Here is a 22,656-nt window from a genome sequence, read left to right as displayed (position 1 = left end):
ACATTCGAGTTATTGAAGTTACACGAAAACTTGAATGTAGACTCACAAAAAGAAACCTTCTTTGAAAAAAGATCTTTGAAAATTGACAAGAGACAGGACACTTCACAGACGATACATCGGCACTTGTTATGTTGATAGGTACCTATTCTTGCGTCGATTTAGTCATCGCATCAAACACTACCTATAAGTTTCAATTCTTCAGCCACCTAGTAATTAAAGCCAGCTAAATTCCATTAATGAAAAATTTTCCGCAGCAATTGACACCTCTGTCGAGTAATTAATTCTCATTTGCACCCATTGGTCTGTAATTAAAAATTAAAATCTCGACCTTGCTTTGACCATGATTTTTGATAAATAAATGTCGTCGATACGAAGACGCGATTTCTTTTGTATTTATCTTCGGGGTGGTGTGCATTTTTCTCTGGCTTGTCTTCAGTCAGGATTCAGGAATCGTGTACCTCTAATAATATTGCTGACTGCTAAATGAGCAAAAATGCTCAAATTTGTAACTTTTTTTGTATTGTGCTATATGGTGTTTAATGTTGTACGTAGAATATAATGTATTTCATTTTGTATCGCGATTTGATCGAATCGAGCGGGCATTAATTTCAAATCATCGTGTTTCAGCATGCTGGAGATGATATGCCACCCGAAGTAAAAGCAATGTTGAAAAATCTGCATGATATGTGCGTAGCGGAAACCGGCGCCAGTGAAAGTGAGTTTTTAAGTTCATCAATTTACTATAAGTAGATACCTATAATCAAATGATATCTGGATTGATTGATTGATTGATTGATTGATTGATTGATTGATCGATCGATTGATTAATGATCAAATTTGTGTATCATTCAGGTGATATAGCAGATTTCAATAAGGGCAAACATAATCCAGTGGATAACTTGAAGGCAAGTTTTTTTTTCAGTTTTTATCTCTTATAGTATGTATATTAGTTTTCATGGAAACATTGTTCATCAAGCTTGATCTTATTTTTTTCATTACCTGTGGACTGCGGAATCACTTCGTGTATTTTTGGGTGGATCACCGAACAAAATATCGGTGAATTTTGACCAAATTCGGTGTAGACCTTCAAATTTTCAAGTTGAAAGTCACTCATAGAAAATTTTAGCTGCGCAGGTGCCCCTGGAATGGAAATATGGGTTCTAAAGGAGGGGACATTTTCGAAAAAGTGTTTTTTTCGCTATAGCCCCTAGCCCCTTTCTAACTAACTTGTTTTGTAAAAAAAATGACCCAGTTTCGTGAGATGGTAGTTATTGAGATTCTGCGTCAATACAAATCGCTTATTTTTGGGTAAATTAATGTTTTTAAACTTTTTTCTTCTTGAATATTTCACATTAATTAAGTAATAACAGCGATAAATGTCGTTTTCGAAACTGGAGAAATGCTTATTTTTGAACAGAGTGGTGCCAATTTTTCAGCCATTATTGTAAATCTCAAAAAATCAAGAAAAATAACCAAAAACTTGTATTTTTTTTTAGTTTTTTGAAATTTAAATTTAAAAAAGCACCCTAATTGTTTAATATGACGGTGATAGTATTATTTAAAAATACATAAGTAGTAAAAAATATGTAGGTAGGTATTTGCAAAATTATTAAAATTCATCTTTAATTTCACAAACTAATTTTTTTCATAAAATTTATTAATAAATAATTAAATAAATAAATCAAAATAAATCCATTTAAAATTAAAAAAAAAATAATCATAATCACCTAGGTACCTATATAAAAATAAAAGCATTATAGTTTTGTTTCATCAGATCATCACTATAAAATTTGACACCAACGGTCTTAATTGGAACTTTATGAGCAATAAGTATAGCTATAGATCTCCACCATTCATTTTTTTACATTTTTTGAACGGAATTTGGAGTAAATAGAAATTAATTATTCTTTATCGATTAATTTTGTACTTCATTTCTGCTTTGCAAAAATTTAACGATATATTCGTGCTGAATTTATGTTGCAGTGTTACATGAAATGTCTCATGGTGCAACTTGGAATTGTAAGTTGATCGATTCACGAGCTCAAACTCTGCATCAAGTACGATTCGCTTACCTACATTAATTTTTGTGTTTTGAAATTATTATAGTTCGACGATGATGGAGCATTTGACTCTGAAGCATACGTTGACTTACTTCCTCCGCATATGACAGAGTTCGGTAAAAAAGTAGTAGCCAATTGTAAAACCGAAGGTAAGACAAGAGTATTTTTTCCCCATTTTTAATCACGGGTCTTGAATTCTTGATATAGAAACAATGTCAAATCATTTTCAGTGAAGAAAGTATCAAAGGGTGTTCTATTTTTTTTTTATTTTAATCAGACATTTTTCAAAATTTTAAAAAATCACGAGTTTATGAAATCAACAGTTGGGTAAAATTTCAAAATCAAATTATTCGGTTTCAAAATTCACTTGAATCATCTTTTATTTAATTTTTTCGACTTTATTCTTCAGCATAATTCAATTGTCGTTTATTCTCCCAACAGGAAGTGGAGCTTGTGATATTGCGTACAATCTGAATGTTTGTAGTTATAATCAAGATCCAAAGGTAAGTCATTGCATAAAATCAGTCTTAATTTCTCTTTCATCTTCGAAGTTCGAAAATGTCATTTCATCAAGACACTTATCGAAAACTTTCGTTCATTTTACAGATATACATGCTTTTCTAAACAAAAATACCACCAAAAAATAAGAAAATGCTGCGAAGATACTGATTCGCACAAGACGATGTGATATAAACGATGACAGATTCGCAAATGAATTAAACAACCCAAATACTACGTGTATTATTCCATTCAATGTTTTCTTTTTAATTTATAATAAGTAAAAATTAAAACGTACAAAACAACAAAAAGAAAAAAAAAGCATTTACATTTTTTTACGCTGTATCATTGTAAAAATAATCACACGTTATAAAGTAACTCTCGTGTAGGTAATAGGTTGTAAATTGTCGGGTGTTTAATTAGTCATCGGCCAGTGAGTTTTTATACACGTGATGTTATACAATGACAACGATAGTATGATATTAAGATAATCGTACATTAGAATTTAATCACGGTACCGATGCGATGTGTACCTCCTTGTTGCTGGTAGCGAGCTTTTAATAGATTTACATACAGAATGACGTGTTCTTTCTTGTATCGTGTTGGTAGGAGATTGTGGAGGATACACAGACACACAAAGCAAGAATAATACTCCTTCAGAGGTAAGTTTCTGTTCAATAGTGTTGCTTAATGTACTCAAAGTTTACGTTCTGCGGCAACTTTCGCTCTTCGGGGTGTTGCAGTTGGAATAAATACACCATTATAACGGATTTCCCGAGTCCGTACGTCGCCGTATACGCCTTTTACACTACTAATCACCCACACTGTGACGTACCCAATAACTGATTACAACGACCCAGTCATCCAATAGGTATAAAAAAATTACAAAACAAAACAGGAAAAAAAATGAAAATAAAATCTTATCATAGTAACAAGAAGAAAAGGAAAACAACTATTCACAGGTGTAATTTTTTTTTGTACTTTTCTTTCATCTAAATGCGTAGTTCCCAACTCGGTAGAAATATTCCCAACGTCGTAAAAATATTATCGAAGATAGAAAAGAAAGAAAATATAGATTATTTATATACGTACATTATCGTATGAATTATTTTAGTACCAGAAAAAAATTGTAAAATAAAACAGCACGAAGGCGCGAATGTTTGTATTCGCCAGACCGAACGAATTTTCCACTTATGAAATAATTTTCTCTCCGAATTAAGAAAGTTATACGTAATATATTAACTTTGGCTAAATAATACCAATCAACGACACAAACATGTGGTAAGACATAACAAGAATATCCATCGAAAAAGCATCGCGTCTTCGGCTCATTCGTGAGATAAATTTAACAGGATGTATTTAACTGCGTAAGCGAAAGCTGCGAAACCGAATATGATACCGATATTCGATATTATATTATATAAACCGTTTTGATTTATTGGTGGACCGTTAGCGGCGCCTCCTATGGTATCCATGATTAGAGCACGTACGTTACCGGCGGATCCGTTACGAGTGATGTTAGCATTAGACGATTTACTCTCTTGCTCTTCTATTTGCTTCCTTCGGTCTAGCTCGGTTTTGATTTTCTGTAAAATAAAACGCTGCGTTAGATTATGATCGAATGAGTTCTGTGATTGGATTAGAACAGTGTTATACCTCGACTAATTCCGGAAACAGATCACAAAAGTTACGATCGTGTAGATTCGTGGTTAAACTCTGAGCAGCAAGGACTCGTCGTTCGTAATCCGAACATTCGATACTGCCCAACGTAGGGCTTTTTTCCAGCTACAATATTCCACAGTGAATAATCGTTAGAAAATGATGCAATAAATACGTAATACGGAATTAAGAATATAAATCATTTATACCATGAAGCTGAGAAGTCCGGTCAATATGGTCGATACACTCCAAGCTGGATTCCACGTATCCGGATGAAAGTCACTGATTGATAAGCAAAGTCTCATGTGCGTTTTAAATCTGCAATCAATACAATACGTTGATCGAATATCTCAAAAAGAGTTACAGAATTACTCGATGAATAATGAGCTGGCTACGAACAAACCTGCCATTAGGTGTGTGCATGTATATACTGGGTGGTTTGAAAGGAAATTCACGAGGAAATACGAGCTTTCCTAAATAATATCCGCCTTCGTAAGGTGTATTTTCTGGGCCACGAACAACGTAATACCTGACAAAAAACCATCCAATGAACACAAAATACACTAATGGTGGACACGAAGATTGGTTAATTAGCTAAGACAAGCTTACCATTCTAGAATATTGGAAGGTAGTGGTTCTGCTTCGATGTACGGAATAGGATCTTTCTTCAAACGCATATAATCTTGTTTCAGGCGAGAAATAGCACTATGATTTGCTTTCCGACTGCCCATACTTGATCACCTAAGAAATACTGGTATTAGAAAGCTTACGTATTGATAAAAGTACTACGTAGAAAAGCATAAAGCTACTATCGCCAATCAACTTTTGTTGTTTTGGCGAGCTTACTGCAGAATGCAAATATGTACTTACTTTTGAAGGTGGTAAGTAGTGTGAATAGTTAATTTTATCTACGATTAATTTTGCGCAATATTGAGATGCTTTTTAAGGAATTTATTCGCATTTATAATCGCATACTTTTTCTTTTCCATTCGTTCATTTCAGAAAAAGTTTTCAAGATAAGGAAAATTTTCAAACTTTACAACTTTACTTGTTTCCTTTTTGGCTTTGTATTTGTGCTTTTACAGCTAACTGTGGTCTTGGTTTATCGTTTTTAATTTTTTTTTGTTTTTAAAAATTAAAATGTTGAAAGTTTGAACTTTGAAGTTCAAGTTCAAGTTGAAACTTAAATCTTCAAAAAAAATGAGAAAAATTGAAGCGAGAATTGAAATCATTTTTTTTATTTTCACTAAATGCTTATTTATGTCTCATAATAAAATTGATCAAAATTTCTTTCGTTTCTGAAGAATTTCTCACGGTCAGTCTTGGAAAAGGAAATCGAAATCCAATCTGACTTGAATGGCTTGAATATTTTGATAATTTGATGAAGAAAATTTTGAAAACTAGGAACTGAACTGCAGTTCAATAATCAAAATTCAAAAATTCAGATGGAATCGGAGATGTGGAAAGTGGAAACGTAAATGCAGGATGATATTCATTTGATTCACTGCTTTAGTTGTAAATGAAAAAATCTCATTGTATCGACTATCAATCTCTCATTCTTGTAACTCAGTGCTCCGAAGTGCGCTGTGAATCGATAAAAAAAATACATGTATTACATTCTCGAAAATCTCAAAATTAGACTGTCAGACTGATTGCTTTAAAGACTTCCCAACTTATGTACGCTGAAAACGGAACTCGAAATTAATCAATCCGATAAAAGAAAAAAGTCCCAGTCTCAATCGTGATTCGTAAATCATCATTTTTGGAGTTTTTTTTTCAATTTCATCAATAATGAATTGAACCATTCAAACTTTCGAAGCAATAAAACTCCGAACAAAAACTACAACAGCTAAAAAAAAACTTGAAAATAGATGTATTAAAAATAGATCAGTAATTTAATTACAATATACAGTACAAAGGAACATACGAGTATATTACAATAATACATCTTACGATATTGTTTCGAATCTCGTTACTCCAACATTTTTTGAGTAGGACGGAAAACAACGATGGATATTGCCTAAAATTCCAATGTAAATTTAACCAAGTACGTATTAACTTCACCACACGTCTGTCGCAAGTCATGCAATCGGAACATGTATCCTAATCCTGTGTTCTTCGATGATGTGTTGTATTGCTGTGAGCTAAGAGCTTTCAGTCAAAATTGCATCATGTAAATTTGGTTCGGGGAGTCAAGTTCAAATTTAAACATTTTCTATGTCCAATTCGAAGTACTTCGAGCTTATAAATACGAACGGTTTTTGACTCTTTTACGTAGGGAATGAAAATTTAAATAAATTACTCATTTTTTCGAGAAATCTCGAAACCTAATTCAGTCAAAAAATACAAGGAACAGATAAGAATAAAATACTCGAAAAATCGAGTAGAATATTCGAACGACGAAATACATAAAATTCATAATTGTGTTTAAATTATGCGCACAGCACGTAGCTGCAGTATCATCATTTGCAATTCATATATCGGGATGTTGTGTATGAGTCTCACAGATCTGAGTATCGGATACAACAATGAAAGAAATCCAGTATTATATGAAACTGAACACATTTCAATCAGAAAACGAATCAGATTCCAGGTCACTCGAGTACATTTCTTGTGATTCACGTTTACGACTCGTAGTTGTCTCTTCTTTCGGTTTCTTTCCATCTAATTCGGATTTTATTTTCTGTAAAGAGGTAAGAAGTTGCAATTGTCGAGCAAAATTAAGTAAGAGAAAACAAAAAGTAAAAGTATTAGATACCTTCACCAACTCGGGAAATAGATCACAGAAAGTACTATCGAGAAGATTAGTAGATAAGCTTTTAGTAGCCAAGGCTCGTCGTTTATTGTCCGAACATTCGACACTGCCAACCGTAGGACTTTTATCCAACTGCAACATCAAAAATGTTCGACATGTTATAAGAACAAGTACGAGTATAAAATTACGAATAAGAATCGAAAAATATACCATAAAACTGAGAAGCCCTGTAAGTATGGTAGATACGTTCCAAGCTGGATTCCAGTCTTCTGGATGATAGTCGCTGATCGATAAACACAGTCGCATACGTGTTTCGAATCTAAAATTATATGACCGAATGAAATTTTAAGACAACGGATAACTTCTATGTATTCATAAAGATGTCTGACTCACCTGCCATTAGGAGTAAGCATATAAATACCAGGTGGTTTGAACGGATACTCGCGAGGAAATACGAGCTTCCCTAAGTAATATCCTCCTTCATAAGGAGTATTCTCTGGACCACGAACTACGTAATACCTTTGTAAAAGAAGAAAGTAAATTTTACACTGCTGAAAATATCTGCTTAATTTATTATTTATCGAATAAGCTTACCATTCTAGAATATTGGAAGGTAATGGTTCAGCTTCGATGTATGGTATAGGATCCTTCTTTAAACAAATATAATCTTGTTTCAGGCGAGCAAAAGCACTGTACTTGGACTCTTGACTAGCCATTTCGCATTACCCTGAAAGAATTAAAATGAAAATATGACTAGAGAAGTTTAAAATATTGAAAACCCAAAGGGTAAGCATGAAGTACTTAGATATGAAGTCGGAAAGATATTGACTTTTGTTGCCATATTTACAGCACATACCTGAGATACCACTTGAATAATAAGTCTCACTTTTTTCTCATTTAGTTACATGAGAGGCATAGGTTTTATTTTCCTAATTTTATCGCGAATTTAATGAAATCTGGAATGAAAATTCCTAGATTCCTAGAAACAGATTGATTTAAAAAACAATAATATTATTGTTTTTATTCAACTTTCTTGGCTTTGTTTTGAAAATGAATGAACCAGTATAACCAGTTTATGAAACATGGCTAACGCTAACATGGTTACGGTTTCTTTCGTTGTTCATTTTTTCGGTAATTAATTAATGAATCAGCTAAGTTGAATTTTAATTTAATAGTATAACTTGAAGAAAAAATTTACAAATGAAAAATTTCTCAGATGCTTGAAGAAGGCTGAAAGACGAAAACGAAAAATATTCAATTTTGCGGTTCAATGTCGGAAACACTGAAAAAGAATTTCCATGTTTGACAACGTGGCAACGTTGCATTAAAAATTAATGCAACTTTTGACTAGGGCACTATAACAGGGGGTATGCTGGTCAGCCATTTTCTTGCGAGACTATCCTACTTAGCATAGAAACTCCGTAAGAACGCATACAATTTTTCGTGTGAAAAATGCAATTTTTTCGATCGTTCGCGAGTTCGGGTGATCTGTTGTGTAGTCTCAAATTAAAGATAATGAAATGCTCTATCGATTAATGTTAAAATTTCATCATTTCGCGTAAAAATAACGATTTTATGAAGACTTCTATGTTACGGATTTTTGCATACTACGTACGTCATCTTTAAACTAAAAATTCTCGAAATTTTCAGTGGACACATGCATGTTTTAAAGTACCAAAATGTTCGGATTTTCATCCTCTTTAAAATGAGCTATTAGCGAAAGCTCTAGATGCAACCGTTTGAAAATTCTCGAAGTTTAAAGTTGCGAAAACAAGCTGCAAGCGGTAAGTATTGAACTTCTAACTAAAATTACTCAAAATTTCGAGTGGACACGTGGGTATTTTAATACATCAAAATGTTCGTAAATTTATCCTCTTTAAAATGTTTCTTTACCGAAAGCTCTACGTTCAACCGTTCAAAAGTTTTCGAAGATTAAAGTTGCAGAAAGTGGTCAAATTGTGTTATCTCTGTTATCAGTGAGTGATGTTTTGATCAGTAACCACTTTCCGCAAATTTAATCTTCGAAAACTTTTGAACGGTTGAACGTAGAGCTTTCGGTAAAGAAACATTTTAAAGAGGATAAATTTACGAACATTTTGATGTGTTAAAATACCTACGTGTCCACTCGAAATTTTGAGTAATTTTAGTTAGAAGTTCAATACTTACCGCTTGCAGCTTGTTTTCGCAACTTTAAACTTCGAGAATTTTCAAACGGTTGCATCTAGAGCTTTCGCTAATAGCTCATTTTAAAGAGGATGAAAATCCGAACATTTTGGTACTTTAAAACATGCATGTGTCCACTGAAAATTTCGAGAATTTTTAGTTTAAAGATGACGTACGTAGTATGCAAAAATCCGTAACATAGAAGTCTTCATAAAATCGTTATTTTTACGCGAAATGATGAAATTTTAACATTAATCGATAGAGCATTTCATTATCTTTAATTTGAGACTACACAACAGATCACCCGAACTCGCGAACGATCGAAAAAATTGCATTTTTCACACGAAAAATTGTATGCGTTCTTACGGAGTTTCTATGCTAAGTAGGCTAGTCTCGCAAGAAAATGGCTGACCAGCATACCCCCTGTTATAGTGCCCTACTTTTGACCGTCCTTGAATTTTTACTGTTATAAGTTATTTCATTTCAATCGCCATTTCGTCATACATTTTATGTGAATTATGTGTAAAGTTCGAGTGAAAAACGTTTATAGTGAATAATTTGCGAAAAATTTACGCGTTGTTGTTATATCGAGACCACACCCGTTTTAGTTTCGTCTTCGTTAGTTCAACATGTATCTGAAAACTGCGATAAGTCGCGCGTACTATCGGTATATCCTTCTGTGGCGAAAAAACGCCAATCTTCTTCCGCAAACACAGGGTGTCAATATTTTCACCAAAGAACGAGCTCTAATTGAAGATGGTAAACGATTGTTACCATCGGCAGGAAGAACTACTGAATTGAAAGGTATCCAGACTAGATACGATTACGCTCGTCGTTTGTTAGTGGACGGTGTTTTGAAAAGAGTCACCAATAGCTTAGCTTCCGATTTACGGCGTAAATGTGTTCGTCAGCATAACAACGGAAACCCTTCAGCTTTCTTCGCCTTGGTTGGTACAAGTTTGGCATCCGGTACCGGTGTAATCACAAGAAACGATGAATTGGAAGGCGTTTGTTGGGAGATCAGGGTAAGTGTTTAACCTTGACTAGTCTTGTTTATCGTCGTCGTAACAATGTAAAGTATAAATACTTACTTACGTGTGCACGTAGGAATCTATCCGTCGTATGCGAGCTAACTTATTCGAAGCGGAGAATCGCGAATTCGAAGATGAATTTTCTCTCAGTTCGTTGGAATTCGGTAAAGTTATCGCCAAAGGATGCAACGCTGTGGTTTACGAAGCTCGAGAAAAAACCAAAGACGATAACGAACAGATGCCCAAGGAGTATCCGTTAGCTGTAAAAATGATGTTCAATTTCGACGCAGAAAGTAACGCTTCATCTATTCTGAGATCTATGTACAGAGAAATGGTCCCATTACAAAATGTCACTTTGGATAAAAACACGATTGGATTCTGGGAAAATGAGTGAGTTATCGTGATCGCTTTATATTTATCGAAATGTATTCGTTGTTTACATTGTTAATCTCATTTCACAGGATGGCTGAAAGAATTCAACGTTTACCGCCTCATGTTAATATCGTCGCTATGTACCGCTCTCTTACAGACTACGTACCCGATTTACCGAGTGGTCGAACTTTGTATCCTGACGCGTTACCAATGCGTTTAAATCCCGAAGGTTATGGACGTAATATGAGCTTATTCCTGGTCATGAAAAAGTAAATATTTAACGTTATTTTGATAGTCGTTCTGCTAACTTGTTTTCTTACTTCTTATCGTTTTCATAATTGCGTTTCAGATATAATACCAACTTGAGACAATATCTTATCGATAAACCACCAGATATTCGAGACGGTATTCTTTTGTTGACTCAACTACTCGAAGCGGTCACGCATATGAACCGTTGTGAAATCGCCCACCGGTAATTTACTAATCACTTATCTATAATTGCTTAAATTAATGTTCGTTGCAAAGTAATTTCGTGTAATTTTCGTTGTAGTGATCTCAAAAGTGACAATATTCTTCTGGATACTTCAGAAGGAGAAAATAATTGCCCTACTTTGGTTGTTACTGATTTTGGATGTTGTTTATCTGATCGCTATTACGGTTTAAAAATGCCATACAGAACACCGGATATGGATCGGGGTGGTAATGCCGCGTTAATGGCGCCTGAAGTAAGAGTTTTTTCGTTGTTTATATTAGTCGTAAAATATCCGCTTAATTTACTGATTTGATCATTTTGTTGTTGAAGGTTGCCACTGCTCAAGCTGGAATGTTCTCAACGATTGATTATTCCAAATCAGATATATGGACTGTGGGTACATTAGCGTATGAAATATTCACCGGGATGAACCCTTTTTACAAACAAATTACCAAAGAGCAAGGAACCGTACTACGTAATACCACCTACACCGATGACATGTTACCCGAGTTACCTGCTGAAGTTCCATCTCTAATTAGTCGACTTGTTAGGAATATGTTGGCAAAAAATCCAGCAAAAGTGAGTTTTTCAAGGTTTTCGTTTACTTTTTTTTTTTTTTTTTTTTTTTTTTTGGAATACATTAAATGTGCAAATACAAATGAAAATGAAAGTTTCTTCTTTGTATTGTTAACATTTGTACTTGATATTAATACGTATGATTTTGATTGCAGAGACTGGATGCTGAAACAGCAGCAACGATATGTCAATTATATTTATGGGCCCCTAGTCAATGGATATCGAAAAACCAATTGCCATCCAGCAGTGAGGTAAATATTTGACATGCTGCATATTTATGTACTTAAATTTGTAAAATTGGTCAATTTAATAATCGTTTCATTTATCACGTTTAGATTCTGCAATGGTTGTTATCATTGACGACCAAAATCCTCTACGAAGGACCAATTTTATTCCATAAACGTGATTCGCAACGTAAACGCGCCTCAGTCACCGAATACCAATTAATCGCCACATTTCTACAACGCGTTAAACTGAAAGTAATCAGTAAAGCTTTAAGTTGGATACAGGAGGAGATTTAAAGACTGTTAATCATCACTTCGTTTTATTCAACGTCACCGATTCCATCACCATCGAATGATTGCCTTCGTAATTTGATCAGGTTTGCCGAGATTTTGCTTCTGTTTTATGTGATTAGCACGAGTTTCAGAGTATTTTACGTGTCTTATCGTTGTATTTTTTTGTCATCGGAGTATTTCAAGTATCCGCTATCGTTGCGATTATTTTCACCCGCACTTACTTTCATTTTTTAGTTTTAAGAATCTTGTACTCTCACTCTCTCCCTCTCTTTCGTTTACAACGTGCTTTTCTCAGGGGAAATTTTTTCATTGGTATTTTTATCAATTTTTCATCTTTACAAAATAACCGTATGCGGTTTGATTTTTAATTGGGAAAATCATCGAGAGCGTATGAATTATGTAAATGTGTTACTCAAGGACTCTTGGAGGAGAATCTTTTTCGGCGATTTTTTTGTATCTTTCTTTTTGAACATCACTCAATGGCTCTACCGATGCGTAGTATTGAGTAAAAAAACTTGTTTGCAAACTCTTATACAATATGTATCAGTCTGAATAAAAAATTCGATGATGTAATTTTGAGGATTGCGTTTTCAATCTTCAAAACATTTCTGACACGAGATCTTGCCATACTCTTACTAATACATCGTTGAAAATATACTACACAGTCGCTAGATACTCAAGCGAAAATTGAAAGTCACATCATATAAATCAATAAAATGATAAGGGAATATTGAAACTTGAATTTCTCAGTTTGGAAATTTGTAACTGGTTTGACATTGGGAGTTACAGCCCGTTTACATGTATAACATTTCCCATTCTCTGCGCTTTTTATAGCGCACAATTTACAGTACACATTTTGGCATAACAACGAAAAGCTTTTCAAGTTGTTGCAGCAAATATGACAGATAACCTTTTTTTTCCTGTGTAACAAAAATATAAAAATCTAAATACCTATAGGCATATGCAATACCTACAGTAGGTTAATTGGAAACAGATACATACCTCGGATGATTACGAAATTTCCATATTGGGTGACAGTGGATTGTTGGTTGGTAACATCATGAATTCGATATATCTGTGCACTTCCTCTTTCGGGATCCACTTCGCGACGATTGAGTGGTCATTCATCACAATGAATGCCTCGCATAACCTTCCTTCCTTCATTTCTTCTTTCCAGTTTACTTTTGTCATCGAAACTGATCCCAAAGTGATCGGCGATTTGTTTGTTCCGGTAGCTAAAGTAAAATAGGATTAGAAGATTTCGAACTATCCCTAGGTGTAAGGGTGTTTGCATATTGTAATATGCAATTTGTACCCTTACAGTCTTATGCAATAGTGGTATGTTCATAAGCTATTCCCGCAGATTGTGCAGAATAATAATTTACCTGCAACCATTATTTTGACAATAGGTTCTACAAAAAAAAAAGGCAGTTTTATAGTCCGGCTGTAGTACAAAAATAATACAACTAACTAAACATAGATACAATATTGTCTATCGTGCTGTACTACCTTCCAACTAGAAGAAGGGAGCGGATGTTTCCTGGAAAATTTTTCAAGGTGTTTGTTCACTAGCCTGGTAGGCATTTGTAATATTTATATGATGAACCAAATTTCCAAACGTGCATACCGAAAAATGGTTAGGCGGATTCATATTGATTAAAGATTATCATAAAATTCCAAAATTAGCCTGGTATTTGTAATATTTATATGATGAACCAAATTTCCAAACTTACATACCAAAAAATGGTTAGGTGGATTCATATTGATTAAAGATTATCATAGAATTACACAATTAGCCTGGAATTTGTAATATTTATATGATGAACCAAATTTCCAAACTTACATACCAAAAAATGGTTAGGTGGATTCGTATTGATTAAAGATTATCATAGAATTACACAATTAGCCTGGAATTTGTAATATTTATATGATGAACCGAATTTTCAAACTGACATACCAAAAAATGGTTAGGCAGATTCATATTGATCCATAATTATCATAGAATTGCAAAATGAAAAAAACTAAAGCAGGCTCTGAAACATGCTCTTGCTTATCTTTGTTGTTTACTTCAAATAACAAGCATAATTTCAATAATTCATCATACGAGTAATTGGTCTGCATAAATCTTCTCTCAGCAGTCAACTCACAGAAAGAATACAGTTCCATAACAGGAATTATAAAACAATTATGTTTTGCCTCATTTTCAAGGAGCAGCTTCAAACCTCAGAATAAATTCAGCAACCAATTCAGAAGCTTTGTTAGAACATAAATCTTCAAGCTGTTTTTTGAAGTTGAACAGGTTGAATTTATCTCAACTTTCCTAAATTTCCTAATTTTTGTTAGGGTCTCAGGGGGGTCTCAGATGTTAACAATTTTGTTATGATAGCTAGTATCAATTCTATTAATGACATGTGGAGGAGATATGCTGGGCATACTTGTGGCATTTACATAACTGAACCTGATGCCACTACCTGGCTCAATGAAACATTCAGATGCTTGGTGCTTATTGGCTCTGCCATTGGAACAATAATCTGTACCATATTTGAAATTTGGAAAACTTCCTCAAATTTGAAAAATTTCTTGAGAATATTCTCACTTCAGGAATGGAGAAAGGGAGATATAATCGAACCTGTGCACATTTAAAATGATTTATTCTCTCTAATAGAGAAGTTTACATAAAAACTGAAAAATTAAGTTGTGGAAGATTTTGCAATCTAATCTTTCCAAACATAAAATTATATATTATTCTTGATTGAAAGCAATGAGTTTAGAATGAATCAACTTTTATTTTATAACCTACTCCTGTCTAGTTGAGGAATCTCTTCTCAATTTGTGTAGCCAATAAAACCATTCAAATAGGCACTTTTGAGTGATGTGATGATCAGGTTTAATTAATTTACTTACAAAAAAAAAAAAAAAAGAAAACTCATCATATTAGTTTTAATTCAACATTTTTTTAGTTTTTATGTACTACATACTTACATAAATGTATTGTAATTTGTAACAATCTTTTAATATTACGTACATCAACTTTGACTGGTATGTCTATAATGTGAACGCCTACTGTAGATAATTTGACAAACAGATAAGCGATTTCCACCAAACTGCTTGTTTCAAAGCGCTCAATTGGCGTTTTTTAAAATAATGTGGTGTGATTGCTTCATAGAGCAATGTGCAACTTTGCTTATCTTGCAAAGTTGTGCATCACAATTTCCCATATCCTTGGGTAATCAAATTATATCTCAGAATAAAATTATCCTACTCCAGTTTGCTTTACAACAAAAGTCTGATTTGGCGATTTCCAGTGCCACAATGATAATACATTTTATCACAAATGAATGAAAAATGTCAAGTAGGTGTTCAGTTTCAAAGAACATGAATTCAAAGAACAAAAATTATTAAATTATTTTTATTACTTCTTCCATGAATAGAATAACATATAAAAAATCTTTTTAAAAAAAGATTACCTCTTATTATATTGCTGATATATTTGGCATTGGGAGTTACAGCCTGTTTATATGTGTAGCATTTCCCACTCTCTGCGCTTTTTATAGCGCACAACTTACAGTACATTTGTCGACGTGACAATGAAAAGCTTTTCAAGTTGTTGCAGCAAATACTGATGACAGATTACTTGTTTTTTCCTGTTTGTAACAAAGAAAATAAAAATCTAAATATAGGCATATGCAATACCTTCAGTAGGTAAATTGTAAACAGATACATACTTCGGATGATTGCAAAATTTCTGTTCAGACATTAGCAGTCTGTTGTATTCTTAGCAAATTATCAACATCAATAACAGCAACAGAAGTATGTTCACAAGCTATGCTATACTTGCAGATTGTGCAGAATAATAATTTACCTGCAACCAAGAGGCAGTTTTATGGTCAGTCTGTTCTTGGAAAATAATACAACTAACTAAACATAGATACCAATTATCTATCTACTTACTGTGCTGTACTTTTTCTAGATGTTTGTTCACTAGCATGGTATTTGTACATAATATTTATATGATGAACCAAATTTCCAAACAAACATACCAAAAAATGGTTATGCGGATTCATATTGATAACGATTATCGTAGAATTACAAAATACGATTCCTGGTGCCACAATAATAATAGATTTTATTACAAATGAATAAAAAATGTCAAGTAGATGTGAAATTTCAAAGAATAGGAATGAAAAGAAAATTGTGAAATTTCAAAGAACAGGAATGCGAAAAAATGTGAAATTACAAAGAAAAAAAATAATTAAATTATTTTTATTATTTCTTTTAATGAATAGAATAACATATAAAAAATATTTTTTAAAAGAAATGTGAGTTTCTCTAATTTTCGTGCAATTTGTTGTAGAAATGAAGTGTTTTGATAGAGAATATGTGCATGATTACTGCAGAAAAATTGTTCCTTGGAATAATCTCACACTTTTCAGCACTTACTATATGAAAATTATAAGGAATGAATTGTATTCATATTCAACCTTAACGTTGTTTTCTGTGTCATCAGTACCAAGCTCATTCAGTTCTTCTGGATGAACTCAAAAAAAATTTTCTGAATGCTTTGGTTGTTTTTTTAAAAAAAATATTAATTAAATGTAATTTTAGCAATTTTAATATCATCACCCATTCTTCTGCGTTTGAAATTTTAATATGGTTAGGTTTATAAATGTTAAAAAATATCTTTCAAATTTTTGAATTCATTAGTAATGACTTTTGATGGGATCGAATTCAAACTACCATCCTTGATTTTAGATGTTTGCATATTATATGTTACCGTTAAAGTATTTATGCCAGTTCATGTATGAAATAACTAGTTATTTCATACATGAACAAAAAAGTGTGAAATCAAATTTTCTTCTACAGTTTACCTAGTTATTTCATACATACACGAGGTGTGTTTAGTTGAAGTGTGAATTCAATGAATGAACTGCGATAAAGTAAGAAATGAAGGTTAATTCAAAGCTACAGCATATATGAAGGGTAAATCCACTTCAATTCGACCAAGAAATGGTAAGGGTTGGCCATCATTTTTAAATTTTTCCAGTGGAAAGACTTTCCAAAGGGATGATCAATGGCGCAAATCGCAGCCCTCTAGCCCTTATAGTTTTCAGTGAACTTGAAATATCATCCATTTCAACAGTAGATAACTCCATAACTGCGATACCTACCAAAATGGAACTTTTTCCCATAGTTAGGGCTTTGAAAGCCTTTTTTGGTGATATCAAAGGTTATATCATAAAAATCAGTGTTGCCCTTTTTTTTCGTATGAAAAATCAGCTCGAAAAGTTTCAAAACGTAGTTTTCATATCATTCCAACTCTCAAAAATGCTGAAAAAAATATATTATGGACAACTTTTCATGCTAAGCAACATACTAAAAAATTGGGATGGCATTATGTCGTAAAGTCGATTTTAAAAAATTGAAAGTTTGCGAAAAATGTGATTTTTTAAATTAGAACATGAAAAAAAGTGTTGACTGGTGAAGTTGACCCACTTGACTCCCTATTTTTACGTATCCGTTGAAAAAGTTGAAAAAATCCCTTCACTTGATGAAAAACTCACCACAAAAATATTTTCAACAGCTCATTTCATGATTTAACTGATCACACATCGCTATTTCATGGAATAACTAGATTATTCATACATTACCTAGGTAAACTGTGAACAATTTACTAGCATTAAACACTTTTTCGTTAATGTATGAAATAACTAGTTATTTCATACATTACCTGGAGTAAATACTTTAACGGTAACATATATACTTAAATGAGTTCTTTCAGTAAAACACAAGTAGAAATTTTTGTAAAAATCTGATGCTATCGTGTTTGGAATCATGTTAGGGTTTAATTGATGTAACCATTGAAAAGTTTCAGTACTCTGGTAGAAAATTGATGACACACCAGCCCCTTGAGAGTACAGACTTGCAAGATGATTAGATTGCATTTTACACCAGGGCTGTTAATACGAAACGAAACGAAACGAAAGACACGAAACGAAACGGAAAATTTTCCCTCTGGACACAAAACGAGACACGAAACGAAACGAATCAAAAAAATTACACGAAACGAAACGTTATAACGAAACGAATCATTTCTATTTCTTCAATTTTTGATTTTTCATTGCAAGTTTTTTTGTAAATTTCGGCCAAATTTTGTCAAATTCACTCAAATTTCATCCATTTAAAGCCTCTAGAGGGGTTCTCCTCTTCATTTATTAATGAAAATGTCCGCTTTTCTCACTTTTTTGGCTGAAAGGAAACGAAACGAAACGACACGAAACGGCACGAAACGAAATGATACCACTTTTATGGAACAAAACGAAACGGTATAATGAAACAGTTTGGTTCAAAGAGCTCAACCGAAACGAAACGATACGTTTACGTTTCGTGTCTAACAGCCCTGTTTTACACATGGTGTACACAACTTTGATTGATGTAAAAAATTTGAAAAACAATTTGAATGACAAAATTAAATGAATGAAAAATTAAATACTTAGCTCAAGATTTTTTTTTTAAACAAACAAAAACCAAAATAATCAAGTCAAATGAATATTTGACAGAGAATTAAAAATAAAAAAAAATGATATGAACCAACAAGCAAGAAGTTGCACTTTAATAATGACATATTTTTATTGACTGGAGCACTTATTTTTGACGAAATTAAGTTGACAAAGAGCATCATCCAGTTTGATAAAACTTTGTTCAGGACTGTATGGTTTGTAGATCTCGGCTGCCATACCCCTGATTCAGACAAAAATACGTAAGGTCCCAGAACATACACTAGTTTTTTTGAAATAAACTATGAAATGTTTAGTCGTAAAAATTTATTCGTAGGTTTAACACCTAAACACTTGCGAAGTACAATTCATAGCATCGTAACTTGTGACTAACTGCTTGATTAGTAGGAAGCCTAGGTACTTCATGAAGTGAATACTATCGTACAATTTTGTGTTTATCAATTTTATTTACGCGAATTGTTATCGCATATTCATCGTTTTGACAAAAAAAAATTGATTCACTTTCATAATCTAAATGGCTAGTGAACGCCATGAAAAAACGCTCGCAATCAAATGTTTCTTTGCAAAACTGCCTGGCTTAAACGCAGAGCGGTTCAATTTTTATTGAACTTTGGCAGTAATAACGGTTTAAGGGGAATTTATTACTTAAATTGATTCAGCACATTTTTATTTATTAATTAAATTTTATATATCATTATGGTTATCAGAATCTCGGCTGCCATACCCCTGATTCAGACAAAAATAAGGTCCCAGATCATACACTAGTTCTTTTGAATTAAACTATGAACTGTTTAGTCATAAAAAATGTATTTGTAGGTTTTATACCTAAACACTTGCGAAGTACAATTCATAGCATTCTGGGAGATATGTATTTATAACATTCATAATCTCGTAGTAAATCTTGCTCTCCGATTTCATAAACTCGCGGATTTTGTCAACGCACTCACAAAAGCACTCTGCAACTTTTTCAAAATTGTTATTTTTGCGAATTCTTTTTACAATGCAAGTTTGCCCCCGAACGTTAATGAACTCAAGATTTTCGGCCATCCTCGGATCAAACCGAACGTGGTTATCAATTTTTCCGGCTGGCGATGACCTTATTAATGTTTCATTTCAAGTTTGTGAAATTTCTCCTTGCATTTCACCTTGCATTTTAAAAATATACATTTCTATAAGATGGGTAATTTTCTGATACATCTGTTCCCGGATATATTGTACATCTATGGAGAAGTTCAAATGAGTTTCAAATGAGTATGTTTTCGCAGACGTGGCAAATAAAAATCTTGGTGGTAGTAATATTCTTGCTCTTGCAGATTCTGATTGTAATAATCTAGAATAAAATAAACATAAATGTAAATATTTGAATCAACAAATAGGTCTCAACTAGCATTGTTGAATATCCAGATGCATCCGGATACATACAAATTATTCATCCGGATCCAAAGTGTATCCGGATACCCGGATTGCACTTGGATATGCCAAATACAAAAGTGTGAAAAATCCACATATCACTGTTTCTAGCAACTGAAATCCTGATACACATATATAGTCAAATTTTAGTCCAGCTTCAATGTTGGGGTGTCTAGTACCTATGTATCATGAAGATAGTAGGTATTATGACAGTATTTTTCTCAAATTCTTCATAGTATTTCTGCTCATGCGGAAAGGGTTTATCAACATATCTCAGGACAATCACCATATCATGGTTTATGTCCTGCAGTAAGAGTTACCTATTAATGAGTCTCTCTCTTTTGAAATGAGCAAGAAATTAATGATCTAGTTTCATCTGGAAACTTTGAATTGAAAATCTAATGTAAAATTAAATTCCGCCAAATGAGTGTATTACAGCTCTAGGCTTTAATTCAAAATTAACCATAACTCAAGTACATATCATTGGACTAGTTCTTTAAACTTGAAAATTAATGTTAATTTTACCTATCAACTTACTGAAGAGGGTGTCTCAATAGGATGTCACCCTGAATGAAATGGATTTTGTAATCATGTGAAGTACTAGTTAGTACTAGTATGAGGAACTACACTGAATGAATTGTATTAATATTTAACTTCAACATGTGATGGTAAGATAACTTTTTCAAGCAACTGAAATCCTGATACACATAAGTAGTCAAATTTTAGTTCTGCTTCGATGTTGGGGTTATTAATATTATCATAAAAATAACGCTTATCAGAAAAATTTTTCTAAGCTTTTTTGGGTTGTTTCACTGTGTAGATTTGATGATGGACAGATCTAAAAAGTATTTGATCTTTCCCACACTGAACGAATGTTCACTCTCTGTGAATTTTTCACAGAGTCGAAATTTGTGAAATTTTATTTCATTTCACGATTTTCGACAAAATGGAAGAATGGTTTCCGAATGAGGAGGACCTATGTTTCCGATTATAATTGGAAGCGCACGAGGAAACAATTAAATTTAATTAAAACGAAAGACATAATCATTTCATCATTGCATTCAACGTATATTATACATTTTTTATAATTTCAGAGAGTAACGTATTTTTAATTCTAAAGATTATCGCTAGGGTCGCTAGGTGGGTTTACCACACTCCAGAAGGAGAAGAGAAACGAAAAATGATTAAAAATATAAAGTAGAGAGTAAAACGATATAAAAGTAAAAAAATATGAAAAGATTATGATTAAAATATAGAATAACGATTCTAATCAAGATGTATGTTTGGCGTTAATTAATCAAATGTTCGTTAACCCTTTTAGTTTGAATCGCGGGTACTTAACAGATGCCGCCAGTAGCCCTTTCCTACAGAAACTTACGTTGGTTGATTCAACTAGTTCCTTAGGATTCAACTCATCAAAGTGGGTGGGCGGCAGGCAATCTGAGGGACGCAGTGGAAGCTAAAATGCTAGCAATAACTTGAAAATAAGCTAGGCACGTAATCAAAAGCGTATTATATTTATTAAACCAGAGTTATCTGTACTTTTATGAATAGGAAAAAATTAATGAATTTGTAAAAATTTTAATAAGCAAGCATGAAAAAATCAAACAAATACAAAATGTGAATCAAAAATTAATGAGAGGAAGTGGTGATGAAAAATGAAAAATTGAAAAAAAAACACAAAATGAATAAGCCAATTAGTACAATATTTACTTATTTCATAATGAGATTTTTTCTGAAGTTGAATGAAGTTACTTCTTCGGGGGGATGGCTTTGATTTCGCACACATAGCCGCGTTCCAAGTCTTCAGTATAAACAAAAAGAAAGGGTGATCAATGATCATCGATTCCATAGTCCATGGGGATCCTTAATAAAAATGTTGTCGCCAAAGTGTCCGAATTAAATAACTTGCTTAAGTAATTATTGAAAATCGATTCGATCATCGTTGATACAAGTACATAATTACATTGAATTACAAACAGATGCTCGACTGCTCGTTTTTGGTAATCTTTGCATGTTACTGGTGACCTTATTGGTCATTAAGCTTAGAGGGAGAAAGGGAGAGAGCTCATAGTCATTTCTCTATTGATTATTTAAAATTGTGACATTTTATTCATAAAAAAACAGAAAAATGTTTGTATTATTAACTATTATATTTTTCAGCCATTATTTAAATGCAGAAATCAGATCAAGCTTTTAAATACAACATATTAATAAATGTAACCTGATTCTCGCTCGTGAATTTTTAGAATTTGTTTCGTTGGTGTGCAATCATAAAACGCTGTGACGTCAACTGAACAAAATATTATATTCTTTTGGTTGTCTTATCATATGTATGTATTGTATGTACCTAATTCTGTACCTGTTTATATTTTGTAGAGGATATTTTTGTCCTTTGCTTAAAATACATGTTTGGAATATTGAAAGTCTGAATGATTTACGATTGTAAGCATTATTTCATTGTTGTATCGTTGTTCCTATATGTATTATGTTATGTAAATAAAAAATATTTTATTATTACAATAATAATTTCATTGATTTGATCAATTTTTTTGGAAAAAGGATTGTGTGGAGTAGATTTTTTTAACGCTACGAGTTTTGAGGATTATGAATTACCAGAATTTATA

General features: G+C 32.8%; 4 protein-coding genes across 7 annotated transcripts; 2 read left to right on the top strand and 2 right to left on the bottom strand.

Annotated features, from left to right (window-relative positions):
• The first annotated feature begins 377 nt into the window (after positions 1–377).
• On the top strand, positions 378–2,892 carry LOC135844888 (general odorant-binding protein 83a-like). Its single transcript, XM_065363279.1, has 7 exons — positions 378–544; positions 628–715; positions 853–905; positions 1,984–2,019; positions 2,107–2,209; positions 2,502–2,563; positions 2,667–2,892. Exons 1-7 carry the CDS (start codon positions 494–496, stop codon positions 2,682–2,684), a joined length of 411 nt encoding a protein of 136 aa, XP_065219351.1. The 5' UTR covers positions 378–493; the 3' UTR covers positions 2,685–2,892.
• LOC135844884 (ubiquitin-conjugating enzyme E2 J2-like) lies at positions 2,777–5,249 on the bottom strand. The gene is made up of 6 exons (XM_065363274.1): positions 5,088–5,249; positions 4,827–4,958; positions 4,621–4,746; positions 4,427–4,535; positions 4,215–4,343; positions 2,777–4,144 (listed from the first exon to the last, which is right to left on the bottom strand). The coding sequence occupies exons 2-6, from the start codon at positions 4,946–4,948 to the stop codon at positions 3,887–3,889; spliced, it is 744 nt and encodes a 247-aa protein (XP_065219346.1). The 5' UTR covers positions 4,949–4,958; positions 5,088–5,249; the 3' UTR covers positions 2,777–3,886.
• Positions 5,250–6,067: 818 nt separating this feature from the next.
• On the bottom strand, positions 6,068–10,371 carry LOC135844885 (ubiquitin-conjugating enzyme E2 J2-like). Of its 3 annotated transcripts, none has more exons than XM_065363277.1 (6): positions 10,231–10,371; positions 7,567–7,699; positions 7,366–7,491; positions 7,183–7,291; positions 6,976–7,104; positions 6,068–6,900 (listed from the first exon to the last, which is right to left on the bottom strand). In XM_065363277.1, exons 2-6 carry the CDS (start codon positions 7,686–7,688, stop codon positions 6,784–6,786), a joined length of 603 nt encoding a protein of 200 aa, XP_065219349.1. In that variant the 5' UTR covers positions 7,689–7,699; positions 10,231–10,371; the 3' UTR covers positions 6,068–6,783. The 3 variants fall into 3 exon arrangements, with proteins under 3 accessions (XP_065219349.1, XP_065219348.1, XP_065219347.1); XM_065363276.1 differs by having other exon boundaries at positions 10,227–10,360; XM_065363275.1 differs by lacking the exon at positions 10,231–10,371 and adding an exon at positions 7,829–8,408.
• Pink1 (PTEN-induced putative kinase 1) lies at positions 9,578–22,567 on the top strand. Of its 2 annotated transcripts, XR_010558658.1 has the most exons (9): positions 9,578–10,160; positions 10,243–10,556; positions 10,628–10,807; positions 10,888–11,010; positions 11,089–11,263; positions 11,341–11,589; positions 11,742–11,837; positions 11,922–12,187; positions 22,193–22,567. XR_010558658.1 is itself a non-coding variant. In XM_065363269.1 (8 exons), exons 1-8 carry the CDS (start codon positions 9,765–9,767, stop codon positions 12,105–12,107), a joined length of 1,719 nt encoding a protein of 572 aa, XP_065219341.1. In that variant the 5' UTR covers positions 9,578–9,764; the 3' UTR covers positions 12,108–22,567. The 2 variants fall into 2 exon arrangements, 1 of the variants encoding a protein (XP_065219341.1); XM_065363269.1 differs by having other exon boundaries at positions 11,922–22,567.
• The last annotated feature ends 89 nt before the right edge of the window (positions 22,568–22,656 follow it).

This window comes from Planococcus citri, chromosome 4 (assembly GCF_950023065.1).
Source record: "Planococcus citri chromosome 4, ihPlaCitr1.1, whole genome shotgun sequence".
In the NCBI taxonomy this organism is placed as follows: Eukaryota; Metazoa; Arthropoda; class Insecta; order Hemiptera; family Pseudococcidae; genus Planococcus; species Planococcus citri.
Note: the sequence above shows the minus strand (reverse complement) of the source record. Positions and strands in the feature narration are given on the sequence as shown.